General features: G+C 39.8%; 1 protein-coding gene across 1 annotated transcript; it reads right to left on the reverse strand.

Moving 5' to 3' along the window:
* Positions 1 to 1875: 1875 nt before the first annotated feature.
* Positions 1876 to 25607, reverse strand: LOC148665025 (antigen WC1.1-like). Its single transcript, XM_088632886.1, has 12 exons — positions 25604 to 25607; positions 24897 to 25271; positions 23162 to 23512; positions 18764 to 19078; positions 17666 to 17968; positions 16368 to 16673; positions 16002 to 16049; positions 15551 to 15697; positions 14917 to 15006; positions 14100 to 14171; positions 5552 to 5623; positions 1876 to 3191 (listed from the first exon to the last, which is right to left on the reverse strand). The coding sequence occupies exons 1-12, from the start codon at positions 25605 to 25607 to the stop codon at positions 3031 to 3033; spliced, it is 2244 nt and encodes a 747-aa protein (XP_088489012.1). The 3' UTR covers positions 1876 to 3030.
* Between the last annotated feature and the right edge of the window lie 888 nt (positions 25608 to 26495).

Here is a 26495-nt window from a genome sequence, read left to right on the forward strand (position 1 = left end):
TATTTTATTAATAAAAGCGTAATTTCTTAATAATCAACTTTAATGTTATCTTTATTAGTAGCTGTATTACAGGTAATGCATGCACAGCCTTTATTATGCTATAGTGAATTTTCAGGTATCCCATGGAGGGAAGAGAACTGAAATTAAGGAAATACTTATTTAAAGGGGTATAAGTCTTAAAAGTGTTCTGTCACATCTGGGTGTTAATTGAATAGATTTGTTGTATTATTTCATATGATTTGACTCTACACTTGTGTTTCTCAGGAGACAGCAGTAATATTGGGGATTTGCGGGTACAGATAATAAATTATACTATACAAGCAAATGTAAGGTTACCTTAATAAAAAAAACTGTTATCATTACCCTTTTCAGCGTTACTATTTAAGACAGTCTTTTGGAACAGTATTCTCATATTAGGGGCCATAGTCTAATGATAACGGTGGTGAAACAGGCGATATGTGCAGAAAGAATTGGAGATGGAACAGGAGACTCATCCAGTCTATAGAAAGGGCTGCACACGTTACAGTGATGCGAGGCATGTGCTCTACCACTGAACTAAACTCCCGATAGGTACTGTTACCTGCAGCTCTTTGTGTTAGGAAGAGTGAGCAGTCGACATTTTAAAGGTCAAAACTAGACGTGATGAGAATTCAGAACAAGAGGCTGTGCTTCACTCAGCTTTTGATGAATGTTTAAGTGAATGACAAATTTGCTATTTTCACTTTTTGATTAAAGAACATAAAAAGCACCTTTCTTCCAGCCAGATTCAAACCGGAGGCCTGAGCATTCCCAGCTGTTTCTACTACGGTCTTCCACTCTAACAGCTGAGTTATCAAAAACACAGAGAGCACAACTTTTGTCATACAGAAAGCACAATGAAGTGCAGTGTTCCGATTTATTTCAATCCCAGTTCGACATCAAATCTCATTCCAATAGTCTTGTTTAGTTTGAATTTAAGCATTTAACCAGGCTTCTACTGTACAAACTTCCAGAGATATTACAAAATGTTTGAGGGGACATCATTTCAGATGGAATTTGACTTTTTTTCTAGCGGGATCACATTAAACCTTTCTTTTGGTTTGAGAACAGGATCTTTGTGAGACTCAAAACATTTCTGTCTTTGCTTCTCTCGAGGACGAATGGATTATTGAGATGCAAACAATGGTTCAAATCAAAACACAATTGCGCTATATAGTACTTATGTTTTTATTTTTAGCTACCAAAATTTAGCCTTAGTTGTAAAATGTCATATTAATATTCAATATTAAATGGATTTAAACATGCACATTAGAGAAACAGATTGAATGAAGTAATCGTTTTAATAACATCTAAGTGCAACTTATTGATTGTCTTTGGCCAGTGAAATGCATAAGGCACCGCACAACTTTTACCATATCTAGAAGAAATACCATGTGTTCTGAGAAGCTGCATCTGTATATAATGTTATTCAGACATAAATTTAGGTGGAGGTCAAATTCTAATCTGGCACTTCTGCTTCCCTGCTGATAACAGCTCCTTGGCTGCAGAGGGCACTGCGCACCTCTTTTCTATCCCCTCCCTCCACCGCAACACCACTGCAGCAGGATTTTCTCCGTGGAGAGGGGATGTGAAGACACTGATCTCTGACCTGCACATTATTTCTACAGTTCTATCACCATGGAAACATTATTTGTAAAAGTATGTTGTGGAAACACAATGTACTTCCTTTCAAAAGCTCACAGCTGTAGTGCTCTAAAATGTCATTCTAAATCATTGCTAGAGAGAAAAGAAATCTCAGCTTGATACATTGTTGTGCAAGATTCTACTGTCATTTTCACTATTTTATTACTGACCAGGAAAATGACTCTTACCAGATCAATGAAAGTAAAGCTTTATTTAAAATTTTAATCCAAAGTGATACAGTACATTCAATGTGTAGTAAATAATGAAGATTACCAACATATTAAAAATTTCCTCTGCAAATATAGAAAGCTAAACTGTATCAGAACCAGAAAAGTCAATAAGCAGGAATGATACTCCGATTCTGTGTGTTCAGATGCCTGCTCAACAATCGTCTTATCAACACTAGTCTAATAGTCATATCCGAGTCATTAAAAACATTTTAAAAAGACATTCAGCAAAAAACAACAACATATAGGTTACATTCAGTCTTCCAAAAGCTCATTAGAAAGGAAGGATCATCAGTTCAGATTGAAAAATCTAGAATTTGAGCCTCGCTGCTGTGTCCTGGGTTGGATGGTGGTAAGACTTATTTTTCTTCATTTTTCTGTGTGTGAGATGCTTTTATTTTTTCTTTTATCTTAAACTATTAATCTTCCACTCATTCTGATTGTTCTTATGCATCTAGGTATACAGATGCACATATAATGTACACAGATTGTTTAACATATGTAGCACTCCGTAAGGGCAGTGTTTATGGCAAGTGCTACATGAAATCAGGCCAGATAAACTGGTCATGAATTGATGTTGTATCTACGTGTTCTGATAATGACACACTTCTGGGAAACAACAATCACAATGTTCAGTTCTGGTCTCAGAATTGCTGGACAGGTAGACCTTCTGTTGCAATGCAGTGTCTCTCAATGTAAAGGTATAAATGTGCAGGTCAGTCTCAGCCTTGTAGACACAGCAGGAGACACAGTAACAAGGTCACACTAGGCCAGTGACTGTGTGATTACTGTACAGGGTCTCAGCTGTACAGTGACTGAATAATCTCAAATCAAACACTTCATAACATACTGCATAGAACTACACACATTAAGGGAAAGTAAACAGTATTTTAACAGTATTTTAATCAGAAACACAAGGCATATCGTTATGGTGTTACTCAGTTAAAAACTCTAATCTGACTTGAGGATGAACCCTCTATAAAACTACACAAACAGGCTCACAGTGCTCTGACATAATCATACTCAGATCCTTCTTCAGAGGGTGGTGTGGTCAGGAGACTCTGACATCATCATAGTCACATCCTTCTTCAATGGGCTGTGTGGCCAGGAGACTCCAACATCATCATAGTCACATCCTTCTTCAATGGGCCATGTGGCCAGGAGACTCCAACATCATCATAGTCACATCCTTCTTCAATGGGCTGTGTGGCCAGGAGACTCCAACATCATCATAGTCACATCCTTCTTCAATGGGCTGTGTGGCCAGGAGACTCTGCACTCCAGGAGAAATGGGGGAGACACCTGCCAGAGACACACAGTCAGCAGAATAGGTGGACAGGGTACAGAAAACTGTCACGATATTAGTCCCCCCTCCTTAAGGGTGCTCCAGCCCTTTCACTTAAGACTTTATTCTCTGCACCTGTTTCCCATTCCCAGCCCACCTTAAAAGCCAGGCGCTGACGCTCAGCCGGGCTCTGCATCTGATTTCCATATCGTGCGAGTCCGGGACCTGGAAGCGCCTGGTCCCGTTAAGGTTTTAACCCCTGTTCCCGTTCCTTGTCCCCTGTCCGCTGGTTTCGACCCGGCCTTTGTGGTTTTAATTCCGAGTTTTGATGGATCTCCTGGTTTTGGACTTACTCATGTGTTTTTGGATACTCTAAGGATTACTCTTTGGGATTGTTCGCCTCGGCCACACCTCCCCCGTGCACCAGCGCACCTTGGACACGCCCCCCTGTCTTCAGCCCCGTATTCCTGCATGACATTTCCCCAGTGTTTCCCCACTTCCTCAGATTGTGTTGTCCGCATAGGGTCCGGAAAGAACTGTTCGTTACAAAAACAGAGTCATTCATACAGAAACTGACCATATGTCCATATTTTCTTAACACACTGTAATTTTCTTTTTTAACCATTTACCTTATTCATCAGGATAAATACCAATAGCTATCTCATACTATCTCATACGGGCTGGTTCTGCCTGCTGAGCTGGTGGTAAAGTTTGCTGAGGCAGTGACTTGTGGAATAAAATAAAATGTGTTAGAAAGGCAAATTGAGACAGAAGTTTCCCTTCAATATCTCATTACTCAAAGAAACAAGCTTGTGGAAAATATATTAAATACATGGAGTGTGAAGATACAAAATACATGTGGCACTATCAATGCTAAGAACTTTGCAATGGGAATCCTTCCCATAATGTGAAAATGCAAGTAAAAGAAGTCAATTTAAGTCACTAGAATTTAATAATTATTAATTCTTTACTGAAAGGATATGTAGAAATGTATAGGTATTATTCCAAACAATCACTAGTAATTAGTGGTTGGTAGTGCTGTGCCACAAAAAAGGCCATCAGCTGAGAGTTTGTGTGTTGAAAGTCGTCTTTATTTCATATGCATATGGAAGTCTTGTGTTGTGTGGCACAAGACTTAAATACCAACGTTTACAGTGCTCCTTTATATAGCGAAATAAACAATACAAGATACACTCCCAGATGACTCTCTGTTTGCCTTATGGCTATATATAGTCATTTGAAAAAGCTGACCAGTACATACATATATATATTATTTTCTTCCAGCTTATGTGACAAGCAGCCCCTTCTGCTGAATAGACCATTTGTTCCAGCAGAGGTCACTCGGTCATTTCCCTGAGAACTATGCCAGCTATTAGTAAAGACATTATGTAGCTATGTTATCTTTTGAGATGGAGATGGATTTAGTAAAATATAAGTAAAAAGATACATAGTTAACAAGATATAATACAAACCTTTAGTTAATTCCCTCAGTAGTAATTAATTGATCTAGGATATTAAATAACCAGTTCTTCAAAAAGACCAGGGCATTGGCACTGAAACATAGTGTAGTTTGCCTCAGAGCTCATAACCATTTATGCAAAAAGTCCCAGAAATGTGTTAGGGCAAGATTATATTTTAAAAAAATACAGAATATGTGAACAGTGCATCCCACTAAAATAGATAAAAAACATCAAAAACAGATGTATGTCTTCGATGTATATTGTCATTTTTATAGTACTGTAAATAAAGTCCAGTAGGAGTCATATTACACTTATGGGACGCCTCCTGTAATGGAATATGAGATTGTGGTACTTCTGAGGGGAGATTGTTTGGTGAATAACCTCATATGCAGTCTTCAGAAAGTTCTCTGACTTTATCCATGATGACACATTTGTTGTGTTTAATCCCCTATTTCAGATGAGTATAAGTATTGTTACACATGCCTCAGGGTTTTCAAATCCTCAGGTATTACCTGCTGTATTAATTGTGAAAACATCCCAATACATACATTTAAATTTAGAAGAACAGGAAGTGAGATTAGGATCTAATCTTTCTTCCAAACATGTGTTGTAAACTCTATAGGAAACAGAATATATGAATAGGATACACTAATAAACTAATATATGTTTATGCAGAAATGTAATGTTTCTCAGCAGGGATTCCAGGTGGGACTCCAAAAACTGAGTCAGACCCACTGTAAGAAACCCTCTTTCTAAATGTGCTGGGATTTAACCCTGAAGACCCCCTGACAGTTGAACCACAGTTAAGGTCTGGTTCTGGGTCTAGTTGACTTTGGAATGGTTCCCTGTGAACTATCTGAAGACCTGCTGAACCTCCCACGCCCACTGTGAGCTCCCCTGGCTTCCACAGCCCTCACCTGAGTTGGGATCATTCTCATTGTTCTCCACATCATCATATTCAGACTGCAGCTCATCACAGAGGAGTTTTCCTGGGAACATGAGATCAATTACTTACAGTGTTTCACCTAGAAAATTGATGCAATTTTCTTCTTCTGCTTCTTACTTCTTGTGGTTAGATTCTTTATTATAATTCCTTTATTTACTCCTAACTACTTCAAAATAACTATTTCATCCTCTAAAATGAAAAGTTTCTCTTCAGTAGATACAGCTATCTGTTCCCCACTATATCTCAATAGGTTATAGGAAACCAGGAAAAAAAGGTTTGTAGATAAACTGTCCATTATTCAGACTAAAAATATTTTAATATCATTACTTATATGCAAAAAAAGTGTAACACACTTAGTACTGTCTTGACACATATGAAGGCAAGTTGTCATCATTTGTTTGTGTGGCTGTATAATTGTGTGTTTGTGGAATTGTGTCTAGGAAGAGACAAATGAGGAGGATCTGGGGAAATATGTATTATGTTGACCAAAGAGTGGCACTGTTTCAGTTTGATTTCATAGAAATGAAAATGTTTTAGATTATATTAAACACATAAAAGATGGAATGGTATCAATTTGTTATTTTAGCTGTGTGTGACACTTTTTCATGAGTAGTTATTTAGTTTCTTTGAAATGGACTTTCAAGACCTACAGATGCAGCCATTCAAAATGAGCGGTAAAAACCCGCGGTACAGTAACCTACCCGCAGGGCACCGGAGGGCACCGCGGTAAGTGATTGGCTGGCCAAAATGACCGACAAGGGCACTCGTGGTGCATTGGTTGGTAGTGAAAAGGTTTAATCATTTAATGTCTTGACTGTGCACGTTTCAATCCGCTTAGTTTTGAATATTTATATGGAATTTTACCACTAAAGGGAAATTTTAGTAGCTGAGCATAAAAAGAAGAGGAGCATAACGCATCTGAAGGTCATAAACGATATTAATTTAGGAACATAAAGATTACTGTATGTACATAAACTGTACTGTGTATGGCTGGTCTTGATAGTTTAAAGAAAAAATACACACCAGTCTTCCATTTCTCCCTAAACATTTTAAGCATGAAAGTTTTATGAAACGGTACCCAAATATGTAATTGCTGTATAGAATTAATTTTAATTTTTAAAAATTATTTAACAAGAAAATTAAGCTGTTTACATCTTCAGCCTGAGAACAGTCACCCGTTGCTACCCAACGCAGAAACACAGCCACTAACTAGCAAAGAGAGGACATTAGCTAGCCAATATGATAAAGAAATAAATGATTATTTTGTTTATTTCTTTTGCACATTTATTTGAACATTTCCATCGATTGTACAAGCACTTGGAAACTGTCCTATCCCTAGTTCATCAGGCATTTTACCGGTCTGGCACCGGTCTGTGTCTTCTAGGATATAATGCCAGCGAACTCTTGTTTTTATGTCCACTATAACTACGCTGGGCAAACGTTCCAAGGTCAAATTCTTCCAGCACGGGTGTACCTTTAAAGCAGAGACGACGGCATCGAAATTTTTTGGCGCGCCTTCTCTTTAAAGCCCTGGCCAAATATGAAGACAGTACGTACAGTTATAATTCAAACGGAATTAAAAACTACACATCCCAGTTACCATGGTGGTGCTTGTGATCCTTGCGTTTAACCAACGAAACAGGGCGAAAAATCAGTCACATGACTTTGGGGCAGAGTTTCGAAAGCTTAACCTATCAGCAACAAAGTGAAATTTACACGATAGGCTACCTCAAACTGTCAGTTACACGACTGTGTATGTCGCTTAAGCCACTCCTATTTGGCATTTTAGTTATGGAGGCGAGAAGACGCCCCCCCCCCCCTCTGGGTGTCTGATTTGCCGCCATCTTTAACTGTTCGGTGTCCGAATCGGAGTAGCTACGTGTGCGAAATAAAGTTAATCCCAACTACAAAACATATATTTTTGTGGTAAGAGGGCGTAAAACATCAGTATTTACTGCTATTAATTACTGTACGATTTATAGTTGAAATCTGAGCCTAGATATAAAGTTAGATATAAAGTTAAAATCTCGACAAAGCAATGTAGGAAATACAGAGAAAATAAATCCTTTCTGACATCTAAAATTATTTTCGATCAAGGTCTCTAAAACTAACAAGAAAAAGAGGATTTTCGGAGGGCAATAACACTGTGTTTATATAGAATAACTGATTTATGAGCAATCTAATTTCTTGTTCGTTTAAAACAGTGAAATGTCAGCTGCAAAAGATCGCACCAGAAACAACACTCTCTCTGCCTGTCATAGACGTTCAGGAAAGGCTGAATGAAGTCATGTCAAGTACTATAATTCGGTGATCAATAATAACAGTTGTAGGACAAGAAACAAATGATAGTGAAAACTTAAGGCTAAAACTCAAATTCATTCTACAAATTAATGCAAATGAAAATTCAGGACGTTAAAGTGCACAAAAATGCACATGGGCAAAAAGTTTTAGAAATGGAGCAGGTGTTGCTTTGAAATAAACAAACAGAAAAAAAGCCATGACTATAGTGCAGAAGAGGGATGCAGGAACACTTGCTTAGATATACAAAAAAATCACAAAAAGGTGTATGTTACAAAAGAACATGCAAACATGTTCATCATGTACATGAACATGTACATCAATTTCCCTTCGCGATCAATAAAGTCTTATCTATAAACATGAAACAGAGTGAGGAATCAGAAAATTATCATGCATAAAAAACAGCAATTCTGTCAGTGAGCCCTAAATGAATTAATAGCAACCATAGTTTCATGGAGAGCTTCTCAGATAGTTGGGCATTCATGTAGATTGGCAGGTGAAAGGATTTGTAAACATATTTTGTTAAAGCAAGTCAGTTTTTTCTGCAACACATAAAAGACATTTTTCCAAGAAAGTTTAGCCTTTGTCACTAATGAAACCACTAAATAAAGACATAAATATAGAAATCTTAAGATTTTTTTTATTCAATGTTGGTAGCAGGATGAACTGTCAGGTTGAGCTAAGTGTATATTTTGTCACAGAGTTGCTGCAAGATGTTAACAGTGAAAAAAGTTATTTAGAAATGAGTTATTTCAAGAAGAAAATTTTCAGAATAATTGCAAATCTAGCAGGATAGAGAAAGCACAGAAAACAGGCAGTTAGATTGATCAGATTAGTATGAAAAGTCATTTAGCAAAGGGAATGAGAAGAGTGACAAACTAGTATACTTTAGATATTTTTTTCTGAACCAGGGCAAATCTGATCATGTTTCTCTATAACAATAATAAAAAACTTTATTTTATATATCACCTTTAAAAGTGGCATCTCAAAGCAATACAGTAGATGTAAAAACAGATAAAAGGACCACAGATTACAAAGTAAATACATATAAGAAAGACAAGCAGTTAGAGGTGCTACCAAAATTAGAAAATGAAGCAGATACAGACACTAAGTCTTCTGAAAAGAAAGGTTCTGAGGTTAGATTTAAATGCACTCAGGGTACGTGACTGATATCACTGGGAATAAAAATTGAGAGCTCTGGGGTGCATCTAGAGAAGACCCTGTCACCCACAGAATGTAGATGTTCTTGAGGACAGCTAGAAGACCAGAGTCAGACGGACAAAGGTGGGGAGTAGACAGATAATAAGCCATATACTGTAGGTACTGAATGAGGATAAGGATTTTGAAGTTGACTCGAAATCTGATAGGTAACCAGTGCAAGGACTTGAAAACAGGTGTAATGCATCCCTGATAGGATTCTTGCTGTCATATTCTGAACATATTGAAGATTGCTCAGTGTGGATTTAATTTCCCCAGTGAACAGGATGTGCATTTATTAATTCTAGAACAAAAAGCCTTTCTTGATTTCTCTAGTTCTTAGTTTCTCTAGTTCCCTTTAAAATAAACTATTATTCCACAATGCAGAGTATTACATGGCCAGTATTTACACATGATATTTGTGATTTAAAGAAATTAACACAAGCAGCTTTTGGAGATTTAAGTGTTGGCTGAGTTATTGCAAGATAAAAGACTAGAGATGTTGGCAAGAAGAAGATAATTTGGGGAAAGCTGAGGAATACACTTATAACAAGAACACTTCCTAATGGGGTTAGGCATACTTTTGATGAAGATGATGAAGTTAACAGACTATATGTTTACATATATATTGAAATAAGGATTGTATTTTAGATTATGTGTAGTTGCTGGCATTGAACTGTGTGTTGGATGCACATGAATTGAAGGAATGGGCAAACATAGCTGATGCGGATCCACAGAGCCAGCAAATTAAGATGTTTATAGTTAGAGGCAATTTGTTTAAATAACTAGGTATGGATACTGATGTGCAAGAGAGGTGGAAAGGCTGTTTCCTTAAGCCAGCACTATAAAATATTTTATTCTCAGTGAGATGCTGCCATTTCATAGTGGGTTTCTAACACTGTGTATAGTTCCATCCACACAGTGCCTTTACTTCCATCCATTTCTAATCTCTTTATCCAGTACATAGGATTTGGAGCCTATCCCAGCAAGCAACGGACACAAGGCATAATACACCCTGGACATAGCGCCAGTCCATCACAGGACAGACAGACACAAACACACACACACCAGGGCCAGTTTTCCCATAAACTAATTAACATACCAGTATGTTCTGGAGGGAGTCATATCACACATATGGAGAAAAACCATGTAACCCAGAGAGAACATGTAAACCCCACACACACAGGATGGCAGGAATTGAACCTAGGACCCCAGTGCTGCAAGATAGCAATGCTAACCACTTCGCCACCATTATAAATGGATGGATATCTTAGTTATCTTTCTAGTTCACAGGTTTGCATGCATAATTTAATTTTGAAAGCCACTGAGACATCAGATACTACTGTTGTATTTATGAAAAAGAAACAAAACAAAAAAACATACTAACAACTGTGCCATCCTACTCCTTAGTTAATACATTTTATTATTCATAAACAGTTAACATTGTTAGCAAAATATTTTGAATTATATTTAACCCTATTTTTTCTTTAGTTTTGTATTTAACTTATATGATAGTCAGACTTAATGTATATTTGAACAATGAAAATATATTTTTACAAGATGCGGGGGAAAGTGCAACAGCTTATTACAGTGCTAAATTTAATATTATTGATTGCTAATAGTTTATGCTAACACCTAACTTTCTTAATTAGATGTATTTAAAACAGTGAACTAAGTGTAACATACTATTCAGAAATACAATCGAAAATAGTTTTGTGGTGTTTGTATGGATGAAACGTTTCAAAAATGTATAACGTAACAAAATTAAAGACGATTAAAATCTGTAATCTTTCCACTTGTAATGTCATTAGACAGAACAAAACGTTTCTGGTTTGACTAAGGATGGTATCAAAAAGTAGTCTAAGTGGTGAGAAAGCTGTGCTTAATGATAATTAAGTGACTTAAAAGTAAAAAGAGATGCTTCATATTGCTTGATTAATTGTAAAAACTAAGTTATAAATGCAGACGCGATCGCTGCCATAAGCGCTCCAGGCAGCAGAACGTTCGTTCTGTACTGCTGAGCTCCGCGCCTCCTCCCTCTCTCAGTGCAGCGCCCCTCTCTGACGGATCGCAGTGGGCGGTACGCTATTTTCAGAGCCTCTGATTGGGAAAAAAAGACCTACTGATGAGTTTCACACAACAGGAAGAGAAAAGAATGGGATCAACATAAAGCATTACTGCTTACTGGGTTTTTGAGGGGGGGGGGGGGTGTCTTTCGCTGGAAATCTCGCCTGCTTCTACTTTACGAGTACAACCCCCTCTCTGCCGGAGTGCTGGCTGTGACGAATTAAACCGGTTTCACAGTTATTTTCAAAGTAGGAAGTACAGTGTTAACTGGTAGCTGGGCTCCTCAATGGAATCGCTTTAACATGCTAATGCGTTGGTTTAACAGTCCAGGAGTGGCAAGCTTCCAATGTCAATTCGACTCGATTGGAAGACAATGAATGTATTTTAGCCCTAAATGAATTAATAGTTTAGAATATAGTTAGTCTAAGCTCTATCAGCTTTATTTATGGGTTGCAATTTAGAAAAAGTCAAAAACCGCACTCAAAATGCACTTTAGAGCTTTCTGGCAAGAGGAGACACCCAAATTATAATGTAACATGCCACTGTTTGTGCATGAACAAAGTTATACTGCAATTTCCTTAGATACGTGATTAAAAAAATATTTTTTTTGAATCCCCGGCGGAACACACTCCATAAGAATCAGCGCTTTTATACAGTATATCGCCTTTAAACACATATATTTAAACACGCATTTACGATTTAAATCAAAACGCGATTCAAATCAATATAAATGTTTATTTTGTAACGCAAAGGTGACTATTCATTGTTATTATAAAGACTTAAATTCGATCATGTTGTGATATTTAGAAATATAAATTTGTTTGGTGCGAGTGAGGTTTTATTTAATCTCTGACCAAGGGAAACGTTTCATTTCCAGAGAAATGTTTGTTAAATGTGACATGGGAGTCAGGAAACTAACACACAGCGCCACCAGATTTGACAACACTATAAAAACGCTATAAAATAATGTGACTAGGCACAGAACACGTTTACAACACAGTACAATAATAAATGCTGACCATGACTTTGGAATTTTTGGAATAAATTACCTTACACTCAATTTAAACACAAGCTGTCTTTAGCCCTCAAAGCTGGTTCATACAGAAATGTAGAGATCCAGGCTCAGAACACACAGCTTCATTAGCGAATACATATGCAGGACAACTAGAGAAGACGTTTTACAGAGGATGGATTTTTGAAACATCCAATCAGTGACATCACTGAAGTCAACTCCTATGTACTGTAACTGTCGTGTGGATAGTTTCACAAGAATAAGACAAAGGTTTAAGCATCGCTTGTTCTAGATAAAACTGCACAAAAAAAAACAACAACCTATAATGTACTTCTTTGCGGCTCTGTTTGCCCAAATCATATATTCACAACGTGAAATCTAGAAAATAATATTACGTAACCAAAATCCGCAATATGGAAACAGAACCTGTGTAATTGTTGATAGATGATGTACTCGTAACATTTTTACAAGACAAACTACAACATTTAAATAATGACTTGTATGTACTTGATATCTCTAATCAATCCACGGCGACATTGTTAAAAGCAGAGTCCCAGCACAAAACGAAACTAAAACGCATACCGTTTCGCGCTTCTTATTAGTTGCTCAAAAGTAATTTGACCGTATGAAATGCATAATATAAATCTAGAATCATATACGTGAGCAGTATTTATGCACTGTAGTATCGGTGTTAAGACATATCTCTCAAATACTGTAAATCAAGTTAAAAATATCCCAAGACCGATTCTGGTCACAATGAAACCATGTTTCGTGTATGTTTTCTTTAAAGTACCGAGACCAGCCATATACTGTATGTTTATGTTCCAAAATTAATATAGTTTATGGACCACACGTGTTGCAGTATGCTCCTATTCTTTTTATGCTCAGCTACTAAGATTTCCCTTCAGTGGTAAAATTAGATATGAATATTCAATACTTAAACGGGCACAGTTAAGACATTAAATATACATACTGTATACAGTACAGTTTTCATACGGTAATATGTTTATGTTCCTAAATCAATCTCTTTTATGAGCATGTAAAAGGCATGGTGATTCGATTCTCTAAAATTACTGTACTTTGCACGATTGGAAACAAATGTGTGATTGCGAAATGCTGTGGTGTTACTTTTACAAAGACGGTCAATGAAAAAAAGAATGTTGACCTTGGCAATACTTTGAGTTTACACTTACAGCTTGTCCAAGGTCATTCATTATTAATACTATTAGTAATATCTTCGTTAAAGACCTTGATGGCCACAGCTCAAACATGAGAGGTTGAGTTTATTAGCTCCACCTTGCGGAAATTCCGGATACTATTATTTTGCTTGTTGTATTATAGGAGAATTTACGGTAACTCGCGGTATTTACCGGTAGCTTGCGGTAGACTGCGTACAGCGTACCGGAAAATAATGCGGTATCGCCCGCGCATTTTAAATGGCTGCATCTGTAAATTATTGATGTTTAGTGCCACTGTACTGTAATGCTTGAAACATTCTCATGGTGGGGGAAAATTTGGAAGACAGTGCATATTGGCCACAGCTGATGGGGACAAGTCATCCCTGTATGACAAATATATGATTCGGTGATATAAGACTCACTAAGCCATGAGTGATCCATATCATGTACTGCAATTTTAAAGAATTGTGACATTGGGGTTGAATGTGGGATTTTGACTCTGACATAGGGTTTTTTATAGCACGGAGTGAAAAACAATTTTTAATATGTGATCAAGTGAAAATGACAGCAAAAATTAACTAACTATTGAAGATGGCATTAATTTACCAACAACATCATACTACCACTGCTCTGACATAACAAGCATGTTATAAAGACATCACTGAGCCTTTTGCATTGCCAAATTGATTTACCGAGATTTCGAACAACAAACGTGTTTTCTTCTAAGGGTGTTGATAGAAACACATGTGCAAGGGGGCTATGTTTACCTGGGACTGGGTCTCCCTTACTGTCCTCCAAATCGTCGTATTCAGAGGGCAACTCATCAGAGAGGAATCTCCCTGTGAAAAGGAGGACAGAGCAGAGATACCTGCAGTCAGACAGCAGCCTCACTGCATCTAATGTCTTTTCCCACTGGGGAAAAGCCAGGGTGTGAACACTAACTCAGAGTTTGTGCTTTTAAAAAGTGACAAATGCTGCACTGAATTATTTCTATTCAGTTAAACAATGATAAGAGTAAATTCACTGTTGCTATGAGGTGTGATATTCAAATGTGTTGCATAACAGTGCTGTGCATCCATTGCTAATCAAGAAATTCACATCCAGTTATTAAAATAGGGAAGATTTTTCTCCAGCTGCTGCGAAGGCTTTGTGGTGGTGCTGTGGCTAAGGATCTGCACCTGTGGCTGGAAGGTTGTTGGTCGAATCCCACGGCTGGCAGAGGAATCCTACTCCATTGGGCCCCTGGGCAAGGCCCTTAACCCCAACTGCTCCAGGGGCGCCATATAAATGGCTGACCCTGCGCTCTGACAACAAGCTTCTCTCCCTGTCTATGTGTCTGTGTGGGGTATGCGAAAAGTCAAATTCCTAATACAAGTAATTGTATATGGCCAATAAAATGATCTTATATTATCTTAAAATAATTGGTCCACAGAGTCAGTAATGACAACCTGGGCACACACATTCTGCGGCAGTGTGTTTCTTCATGTGTTGAGACTGTAGTACTGAGTGTTGAGCATGTTCTCTTGCCTCCTATACAAGAGAGGGTGCTGTCATGGTTGATGGCCAATGTGTGTGTCCACTCACCTCTCCTGAGGGCTCCCTCTGCAGTCAGTGTGAAGTCAATTTCCTGGTACAGAGCTTCACTCATGGGCTTGACCTCTGCTTCAGTTAAAGCTTTGGAAAAGAACAGAGAAGTAGACACATTGCTGCATATCTTAAGAAAAAGTTAATTTATTATTATTATTATTATTATTACTATATTTTTATGGGTATTTTTTTATCAGAAGGGAGACAAACTCAAAACCCCGGAACCTTGGCCTGTCACCTCACTAGACTGCAATCCCTGGACCATTGTTTATTGTTTATTGTCAGGTAAGAGCTCTGTGAAGGCCAGCACACATCTCACTGCTTGATCGTGAAATGATGAGAGCTGAATTCTGAATAGCACAGGTCTGGACACCCAGTCTGGAAGTTCTGATTTCCTGACCTCACCTGGGAAGAATCTCTCACCTTGTAAGGTTGATGTATAGTTTGAAATGCAACGTGAATATATTATTTCTCATTAAGATTGAGCATCCTTTAATTATCAGGATATACAGTGGCAAATAAATGGATGTTATAACTCCAGATTGGACATACACAAGCTCTTGCATGAGCTTATCACTGTAATAAACACAAAGCTCTTCTCAGGGTTTTCCAAATTGGACTCACTCCTTACCTTTACGCAGTCTCCTGTTCCATATCAGCTGCCCAACTAGCAGGACCAGCAGCACAAAGACCAGAGCTCCCAGCAGGAAGAAGACCACAGCTGGGACAGTCCAGCCTCCTTGCTCCTGCTTTGGCTGTCTGGGTAATTTAGTGACCCCTGGTAAAGCCAGAAAAGGAGAGGAGCTCAGAAGAGGAGATGTAGTGTTGGTTAAATACAAACACTCGAAGCTTAGATCAGACGTCTCTTACTATCTGTTAAGAAGTTTCAACTGTCTCGGTTTTGTAAGTGTAAGTGATGTCAATAAAACCCAACAGAAGGTCAACCCACGACCTCCACCAGACCAGTAAAACTGTTAGTGTCATGCCAAGAAGAGAGAGAAAAGGTTTCTGCACTGCATATGCGAAGACGCATAAGTATGGAGAATAAGGATTATTTGGAACAGGAAAGCCTTGTAATTTACTTGTTGCTGCTGCTGGAGTAGCTGTTGTAACTGTTGTAGTTGTCAAACCTGGGGAAGAGAAAATAAAATATTGTTTTAGAGAAATCAAGCATGTGGTCTAGCTGTCTGTCCAGATTTAAATCCCTTTACATTTGTCAGAGAAGTCAAGAGAATTCACAAATGGAGATCAGAGCAGGAGAACCTAGATAGGCCTGGGCTTGAATCACTTCCTGCAACTAAATTAATTGGCTTAACAAGAGCTGAATGTTGCCCCTGCTTAGAATGATCATGAAATAAAGGAAATGACATGGCAGAATACGAAACTCCTGCAGAGATAAGAATCCCTGTTTGTAATGTATTGAAAATCCTCCATCCCTCCAATCTTACCCGTACAAGTAACCCCTGCATCCTCCTTGTGCTGACAGTCACTCTGATTCAGTCCAGAGTGACAGCAGTCCCACAGGAGAAGCTCACTGCCCCTGCAGTTCACTTCGTCCAGCCAGATGGCACCACTCCCTGGTCCGAATGAGGCCTCTATTGCTGCACTCACTGCGTCCCCACAGCCCATCTGTCTGCAGACCACCTGGGCATCCTGCAGGTCCCAGGAGTCGTCACAGACTGTCCCCCAGGAGCCCTCATACCGCAGCTCCACCCGGCCAGAGCAGTTAGTGCCTCCAGTCAGGCGCAGAGCCTCTGATGATGAAAAACCAGAACAATGTAAGAACCCCAGAGATCTGATTGGATGCAGACTTTAAAGGAGCGGTGCCTGTTGGTTAATCATGGGGAGTGTTTGCTTTGCAACATTTGATTGAATCATCCCATGCTGAGATGATTACGCTTCTGGAGTCACAGCGGCTGTAAACTAACCTGTGCAGTGCTGCTGAGTGCGGTCCTCAGAACAGGGCCTGTGGTTGCTGGAGGCTGGAAAAACAGGATTTTGTTGAGGCTGCAGAATGGAGACCTGGAAACTGTACCTGACAAGACCTTTTATAATACTTCAGTTATTACTGTTATACTACATTTCATTACAATACATTACAATGGCAACATGTACATAATAAATGAGGGTTAAACTGCTGCTGACACACACATTAGACTGAAAGTTTTGCTACAGCTATAGGTGACTAGGAAGTGTTTCTTCTTTAGATACACTTTTGTGATATCTGGCAGAGTAAACACTTCTAGTTGAGATGTGGACGATCCCCTGATCAAAAATAATTTCAAATTTTAACTTGGTATACCTAGGTAATTAAGTCATGGGTTGATGATTGTCAATAAGCAGTACAAAAACACACCGTATAAGATCACATGAAGACCACAGGGAGACAACATATTACTATTCAATATGACATATGACTTCTATGTGGTTAATTCTTCTTTGTGGTTAATTTGTTTATCATGATTTCTTGACCCTGGATAGGCTACAGCTCCTGTGTGACTATAAATTGGAAGAAGTGATTAGAAAATGGGTGTATGGAGAGATGATTTATTGAAGTCTGCTTTTGATGAATTATTAAAGCAGAAGGCAAAATTGTTTATTAAATTCTTAACATGTCCTTTGAATTGCAAAGCCTTTATTCCAGTCCCTCATTACCCTCTCATTCCACACAGTTCATATACGTTCTAGCATGGTAGAATCAATATAGACTTCTTTTATGACAAAGAAAAGCATGAGATCTTTTTACCTGAGCAGGTGATCTCAGCCACTTCCCGGTCTTCACACTCATTCTGACCCCAGGGGGAGGAGGGACACTGCCACAGGGTGGAGTCGTGTTTGCGACAGGAGACAAAGTCCAGCCATTTGGGATCTGGGCTCAGCCTGGAGTTTGTCTCTCTGATGGTGCCCTTGTCTCCACAGCTCAGCTGTTTACAGATCACTGCAGCTGTGGTGTCTGTCATGCCGTTGGCACAGATGCTGCCCCAGGTGCCATTGTAGTAAACCTCTGCCTGTCCTGAACAACCTGCAGACAGTCTCAGCTGCTTGTGCTCTGGGAAGAAAGTGAGAAACCAAGAAAGAAATCACTCTTACATAAACAGCTTAACCTTATTTTAATACAACTGTTAAAATTCTCAAAAACAATATTGCTCTACAATATATTTGGGTCTGATCTATAGCATTTTTTTCAACAAAGAGCACTCAGAGTCAGAAGACTTTTATAGATAAACATTTTCACACCTATGAACATAATGGCAAATATAATAATATCATATTTTAATAATATTTTAAGTTCTCATAGTGTACATGTCGGTGATTTATTTCATGAAGTGGCACAATCAATTCTTGATATCCAATCCAAAATGTATATATATATATATTTGTCACTTAGCACTGACACTAAATATAAATGATCTCCAGAGTGCGTCTGTGCCAAGATTGCCTCCATCATCTGATATTCTCTCCCCACTCACTCCTGTCAGCACTGGTGGCTCCACATTGACCAAGAGTCCACTTTCACACATTACTCTCCACCTCCTCAGCCCTAGAAGCTTCAGTCTGTTTTTCTGAGACCCAAATGAAATTAGAATTTTTGCCCCAGATTTAAATCTTCAGCAGATGGAAACATGTTTTCCTCTAGTATTTGTTGTACTTGGCTCTGTCCATTTTTCCTAAGGTCTTAATGATTTCCTCATAGTCCCCGCTGAAGATCTATCTATCTATTAAACTCCAGTTCTTTCAACTTTGATCCCTAAAAGGGATATGTCTATTTTTTAAAGACTAAAAACATATAATAACAATTTACACCTTTGCACAGATTTCAAACAAAAAAATATAGCCCTCTAACCTGAACACAGGATTCTCACATCCTCCTTGTGTCCACAGTCATGCTGTCCCCACCCTGCTGAGGGACACTCCCACAGAGACGACTCGTTCCCCATACAGCCCACCTCGTCCAGCCAGATGGGTCCAGTTCCCTGGGTGAAGGAGGCCGGCACTGGGGCACTGAGGGCCGTCCCACACTGGAGCTGCCTGCACACCACCTGAGAGTCTGCCAGGTCCCAAGAGTCATCGCAGACAGTCCCCCAGGAGCCACTGTGATAAACCTCCAGCCTCCCAGCACAATCATCTCCTCCCCCAACCAGCCTGAGGGAGCGCTGGGCTAGGAGCAGAGAGTCAGAGGTGTCTACTACTAAGATGTGAATATGACCTCTAGAGGGACACAATTTGCTAAGAGATTTATGGTCTAAGAGGAACAGACAGTATTAGCAATAATACCTTTCTTTCCAGTATTAGAATTAATAATAATAAAATTTAAAATGCAATAAAACAGTAAATTACAAATATAATTTTCTAACTACTTGGGAAGGAATGATGATTTTTTATACTGCCGGGTGTGTATTTGGGTGAAATATTAACATCTGTGAAAAATAGACCCTTAATAAAAAAAATATTTTAAAAAGTAACGAAGGCTAGAAGTTATGAAACAGTTGCATCACTGAGAAGAAAGAAAACCGACTGAATTTATTCAATAAACACAAAAAAGGGACTGTAAAAATTAAATCTCATTCATTATTAATTGGTTTAATAATTTATCAACTTTTTATTTCCATCACCTTGTGCAAACTGATGATTAGTAAAGGAAGGATTAAACACACAAAGCCTCATGTGCATTGATATAGTATACTATAAATGCCAAACAACTGAGATCCAATCCAGTGCTACGATCCAATTTGCTTCTAGAACACAGCTTCTAGGAAAAGGTTTGCCTCTTCCTTTAAATACTGCAAGTTCATAAGTATCTGTATTTACAAGCAGAAGCAGAACTGCCATTAACTCTTTACCACTGAAAGATGACAAAAGAAGAATGAGTAACATTTTGAGATAAAAAGCTGCCACAGCAATGGTGAGCAGTGAGATATATGGGTTGTGAAATAAGTTTAAATTGCTGTGTGACCGAGGTGTGTTGGTGTGTGAGGAGGTGAGGTTTGTTAATTAGTGATGAGGTGAGGTGTGTTGGTGTCAGAGGAGGTGAGATGTGTAAGATGTGTTAGTGAGTGATGAAGTGAGGTGAGGTGTGTTGGCGTGTGAGGATGAGAGGTGTGTTGGTGTCAGAGGAGGTGAGGTGTGATGGTGTGTAAGGAGGTGAGGTGTTGGTGTGTGAGGATGAGAGGTGTGTTGGTGTCTGAAGAGGTGAAGTGTGTTGGTGTCTGAGGAGGGAAGGTGTGTTGGTGAGTGATGAGGTGAGGTGAGGTGTGTTGGTGAGTCAGGAGGTGGGGTGTGTTTATGTGTGAGGAGGAGGGGTGTGTTGGTGAGTGAGAAGGTGAAGTATGTTAGTATGTTAGTAAGCAAATGAGTCATGAGTTGGTGATTGATGAGTTGTGGTGGGTTGGTATGTGGGGAGATTAAATGAAATGATTTATTGTTAGATGAGAATTGTAATTATGTTAGCATGTGAATTGAATCTCCGTAATTATTTCAAAAGAACTGGTGTTGAACTCACCATCATAGCAGATGAAAGGAGCACGGTAAGTGCAAGTACTATCATCCCATTTTCCCCTTTTACTGAGGATGAGGGGTGTGAAGGCGTCAGAGGAGGCAAGGTGTGTTGGTGTGTGAGGATGAGAAGTGTGTTGGTGTCAGAAGAGGTGAGGTGTGTTGGTGTGTGAGGATGAGGGGCGTTTTGGTGTGTAAGGAGGTGAAGTGTGTTGGTGTGTGAGGAGGTGATGTGCGTTGGTCTGTGAGGATGAGAGGTGTGTTTGTATAAGAAGAGGTGAGATGTGTTGGTTTGTAGGGAGGTGAAGTGTGTTGTTGTGTGAAGATGAGAGGTGTGTTATTGTGTGTGGATGAGAGGTGTGTTGGTGTGTGAGGATGAGAGGTGTGTTGGTGTGTGAAGATGAGAAGTGTGTTGGTGTGCGAGGAGGTGAAGTGTGTTGGTGTGTGAGTATGAGAGGTGTGGTGGTGTGCGAGGAGGTGAAGTGTGTTGGTGTGTGACGATGAGGGTGTGTGTTAGTGTGTGAGGGTGAGAGGTGTGTTGGTGTGCGAGGAGATGAAGTGTGTTGGTGTGTGACGATGAGGGGTGTGTTAGTGTGTGAGGATGAGAGGTGTGTTGGTGTTAGAGGAGGTGCGGTTTGTTGTTGTGTAAGGAGGTGAGGTGTGTTGGTGTGCGAGGATGAGAGGTGTTTTGTTGTCAGAAGAGGTGAGACGTGTTGTTGTGTAAGGATGTAAAGTGTGTTGTTGTCTGAGGAGGTGAAGTGTGTTGTTGTGTCAGGATGAGAGGTGTGTTGGTTCAGAGGAGGCTAGGTGTGTTGGTTTGTAAGGAGGTGAAGTGTGTTGGTGTGTGACGATGAGGGGTGTGTTGGTGTGTGACGATGAGGGATGTGTTAGTGTGTGAGGATGAGAGGTGTGTGAGGATGAGAAGTTTGTTGGTGTCAGAGGAGGTGGGGTGTGTTGGTTAGTAAGGAGGTGAAGTGTGTTGGTGCGTGAGGAGGTGAAGTATGTTGGTGTGTGACGATGATGTGTGTGTTGGTGTCAGAGGAGGCGAGTTGTGTTGGTGTGTGACGATGAGGGGTGTGTGAGGATGAGAGGTTTGTTGGTGTCAGAGGAGGTGGGGTGTGTTGTGTAAGGAGGTGAGGTGTGTTGGTGTGTCAGGAGATGAGGCGTGTTGGTGTGTGAGGATGAGAGTTGTGTTGGTGTCAGAGGAGATGTGATGTGTTGGTGTGTAAGGAGGTGAAGTGTGTTGTTGTGTGAGGAGGTGAAGTGTGTTAGTGTGTGACGATGAGAGGTGTGTTGTTGTGTGAGGAGGTGAAGTGTGTTGGTGTGAGTATGACAGGTGTGTTGGTGTGTGAGGAGGTGAAGTGTGTTGGTGTGTGAAGATGAGGGTTGTGTTGGTGTCAGAGGAGGCGAGGTGTGTTGGTGTGTGACGATGAGGGGTGTGTTAGTGTGTGAGGATTAGAGGTGTGTTGGTGTGTGAGGAGGTGAAGTGTGTTGGTGTGTGATGATTAGGGGTGTGTTGGTGTGTGACGATGAGGGGTGCTTTAGTGTGTGAGGATTAGAGGTGTGTTGGTGTGTGAGGAGGTGAAGTGTGTTGGTGTGTGACGATGAGGGGTGTGTTGGTGTGTGAGTATGAGAGGTGTGTTGGTGTCAGAGGAGGTGGGGTGTGTTTTTGTATAAGGAGATGAGGTGTGTTGGTGTGTGAGGATGAGAGTTGTGTTGGTGTCAGAGGAGATGTGATGTGTTGGTGTGTAAGGAGGTGAAGTGTGTTGTTGTGTGAGGAGGTGAAGTGTGTTAGTGTGTGACGATGAGAGGTGTGTTGTTGTGTGAGGAGGTGAAGTGTGTTGGTGTGAGTATGACAGGTGTGTTGGTGTGTGAGGAGGTGAAGTGTGTTGGTGTGTGAAGATGAGGGTTGTGTTGGTGTCAGAGGAGGCGAGGTGTGTTGGTGTGTGACGATGAGGGGTGTGTTAGTGTGTGAGGATTAGAGGTGTGTTGGTGTGTGAGGAGGTGAAGTGTGTTGGTGTGTGACGATTAGGGGTGTGTTGGTGTGTGACGATGAGGGGTGCTTTAGTGTGTGAGGATTAGAGGTGTGTTGGTGTGTGAGGAGGTGAAGTGTGTTGGTGTGTGACGATGAGGGGTGTGTTGGTGTGTGAGTATGAGAGGTGTGTTGGTGTGTGAGGAGGTGAAGTGTGTTGGTGTGTGACGATGAGGGGTGTGTTAGTGTGTGAGGATGAGAGGTGTGTTGGTGTGTAAGGAGGTGAAGTGTGTTGGTGTGTGAGGATGAGAGGTGTGTTGGTGTCAGAGGAGGTGGGGTGTGTTTTTGTATAAGGAGATGAGGTGTGTTGGTGTGTCAGGAGATGAGGCATGTTCATGTGTGAGGATGAGAGGTGTGTTGGTGTGTGAGCATGAGAGGTGTGTTGGTGTCAGAGGAGGCAAGGTGTGTTGGTATGTGAGGCGGTGAAGTGTGTTAGTGTATGAGGATGAGAGGGTGTGTTGGTGTGTGAGCATGAGAGGTGTGTTGGTGTCCGAGGAGGTGAGATGTGTTGGTGAGTGATGAGGTGAGGTGTGTTGGTGTGAGGAGGTGAAGTATGTTAATAAGCAAACGAGTCATGAGTTAGTGATTTATGAGTTTCGGTGGGTTTGTGTGGGGGGAGATTAAATTAAGTAATTTATTTTTAGATGAGAATTGTGATTGTGTTAGCAAGTTAATTGAATCGCCGTAATTCTTTCAAAAGAACTGTGTTCAACTCACCATCATAGCAGATGAAAGGACCACGGTAAGTGCAAGCATAATCATCCCATTTTCCCTTTTTACTGTCCTGTAAGTACACAGCACCACAGCTCTGAATTCCATCAAAGTTGTTTGGTTCCCCTGCGTTCCAGTTCTGGAATGAAAAGCTCTCCTGGTCTGACCATTTCCAGTTCCCCCTGTAGAGGCCGATCCACACTTCATTGCCCTTTGCCGTGTTTTTGATCTTCTCATTCTCCCTCTGGCTCCTCACACTGACCAGATCTGTGTGCTTCTCTCTACAGAATCTCTGAGCCTGTGGCCAGCTTCTTTGTTCCCGGATCAGAATGTATGTCAGTGCATCGACTGTTTCATCTGAATAGACAAAGGGTTTTTGTAAATATTATATGATTTTTTATTAGATGTTTAATTACTATTTTTTTTAAATTGTGTTACAAAAATCATTTCTCATTTTGTATGTTTGTTTCTTGAATTATTTTTTAAGTAGCCTTAAACTTTATTTCTTTAATCCTTACAAATGTAGAGATTTATGCAGATGCTTTCATGGTTAACTCTTCATCTCTCATGTTATTGTCACGCCGTAATGAAGTCAATTGTTTCAAGTGTAACCAGGTGACAAAAAGTGTGTGGTGCATGAGTAGAGTATATTAGCATTATCAAGCAGGCTGGTAGATAGTTCCAAAGTATAAATAATAAGTTGCTGTCTTTGTGTCCTGTGCATTTGGAAACTCTGTGACAATCGCTGACACAAGCACTTCCCTAATTCCAATATGGCCAGCCTGTCACCCTGTCAGGGAAGACCACATGGTCCTCTTCCTCCTTGGCTGTTATTCACTTGATTCTGGTCACACAAGCCACCAACTCTTCAAATTATGTCTTCATTAATCATCAGGCACTGGAATATTCAAACCCATTAATTTTATGTTGAACAATCCTTGACCTACACTTCGCTAATCACTACTCACAGCCAGGCATTCAATAGACTATCCAATTAGATTAGCCATGGCACCCAGTCCCAATCTTCACTTCAACTCAGCTCTTGAGTTCATAGTCTACATCAAGCACCAGTTTTTCACTAAGCAATTAGTAACTTTGCCCATCCTTATTTCTCTCTGCTCATCGTGTTTGGAACACAGCTCTATAACCAGGTTATTTGTTGTTTTCTATCTCACACACTCTGTTATCTCTCAGCTGGCTGCTGATGTCAAGACAGAGAGAGTAATCAGGACTCAACCGATGTCATCTAGACTCTTCTCTCTTTTCTGTTGGAGGAAAATGCACTGTCACACTTACATGCAATGCACACTTCTTGATGTCCAGTTTCAGGACCATTTTTCCTCAGGCCTCCCCTGTTTCGTCCCCAAGGTCTATAAACCAACCCAATCCATTCATAATAAAAACTCACTCTTCCTCCTTCCAGCCTGGAATCATATACACAGACTCCCTCCTACCTAGTTTTATAATCCTCTTAGTTAGCACAGAGGAGTGGGTACTTACACACAGTCTTTATCCCAACAGCTCCTGTATCTCACATGGACAAACATTGCTAATGGGAAAATGTATCATCCAGGCAACTCTCAGCTCTATGTGGCAGAGACTTCGAGACAGGTTACCTGGATTGATATGGATGTGTCATATCATATTTTGTAACAGAGGACGAGTCAACCATGACTACAGCTGTGTGAAACATTAATCATTTTTAGGGTCTTACTAATTTAAAAGAGAAACGGGTGGTTACCTTGATAGCAGATGAAGTATTTGGTGTAACTGCAGGGCCTATCACTCCATGTACCTTGACTATCCATCGCTGCACAATCTTCATTCTTTGACTGGTGATTGTTTGGTTCCCCACTATGCCAGTTGCAGAAACTAGCCTCACCCTCACTGTAGAAATAATTGCCTGTCAGGGACCACTGCCATTCTACATATAGTCCTATCCAGGCCTGGAATACTGTGTCTGCATTACTGAGAAGCCTGTCTAGCTGTTCCCTGCTTTGGATGGAGGCCAGGTCAATATACTTGTCTCTGCAATAACGCTGAGCATCGGTCCAATTCAGAGGTGTGCTCACAAAGTGATACTGACGTATGCGACACAAAGAGAGTTTAAGGAGCCCTGGAAACACACAACACACAGAGAGTTTCAGATAAGCATTGCAGCCACACAAAAGTCAGGATGACATCAGTGGATAAGGTTGGTGCAGGGCAGAAATCAGCTTTTCCACTTGTCTAATACTGATTGTTTTCTTTCTAATACTGTGTTTTCTTTCTTCTCTTGTCAGCATGGAATAAACCTATTACTTGTTACTTTGCAGCCTATGCATGCTGATGTAGCTACACACCCGAACTAATACTGAGTCATGTCAATGGACTTTATATTTGCCTTCCACAGAAAGAAATTTGATATCTGATCTTTTGAAATGTTTGTTTAATGTGTTCTTCACAAACACATTGTTTGGTGTATTGTCATAATCTTTTCCAGCTGCAGATGGTTGTCCATTAATGGTATTAGTGCTTTTTCTTTGCCAAGTAATTCTAATCTTCCTGCTTTAAACCTTCATGTTGGCTGTTGTTTGTATCTCTTAATTATCTAACAATATTATCTATATTGTATAAAGGGAAATATATTTTTTAAGTAATTAAGAATTAATTTTAAATAATGTATTCTGTATTTATATAATTTAATACTATACTTATTATGTATTCAAATAAATAATCATTATTTTGAAAGTATTATTTAAAGTTAATAAACAGATAATGGAAATCAAGATATGTAACAGAAAACACTGACCTGAGAACAGCAGGATGAGAAACACACTCTTCTCCATGCTTCTGGATTTCCAGTCTGGAAATGTATAAAGCAATAAAGATATCGGGAACATAGAATGAGGGGAAAAAAACAATAACATTTTGACTTCAGAATCTAAACCAAATTCCTTACAGGATTACCCAGGTTAACTGTGTTTGTATCCCAACAATACAGGAGGTGATGCTGATACCAATAGGCACTGGTATCACTCCAGAGCTGTTAGCCTCCTGCTGTCATGAACACTTGAAGGCAACGTGAGACGTTTATAGTGTTATAAAGTAAAAGGAGGTTTAGTAAATTCATTTAGCAAGAAAAATATGCATGGTTTGTAAAGATACTGTAACAAAGGACTGGTTGGATAAAAGTTGCACAACTTAATTGGAACCATGAATATACAGATGTAGCCATTCAGAATGCAGGTAAAACCCTGTGATGTGGGAGTGGGGCAGCAGGTTGCACACAGCACGTGATTCGCTGGTCAAAGGTGATTGACAGGTGGCACTAATGGTGCATTAGTTATTAGTGAAACGA

Source organism: Lepisosteus platostomus, chromosome 5, assembly GCF_059453375.1.
Source record: "Lepisosteus platostomus isolate fLepPlt1 chromosome 5, fLepPlt1.hap1, whole genome shotgun sequence".
NCBI classification, from domain to species: Eukaryota; Metazoa; Chordata; class Actinopteri; order Semionotiformes; family Lepisosteidae; genus Lepisosteus; species Lepisosteus platostomus.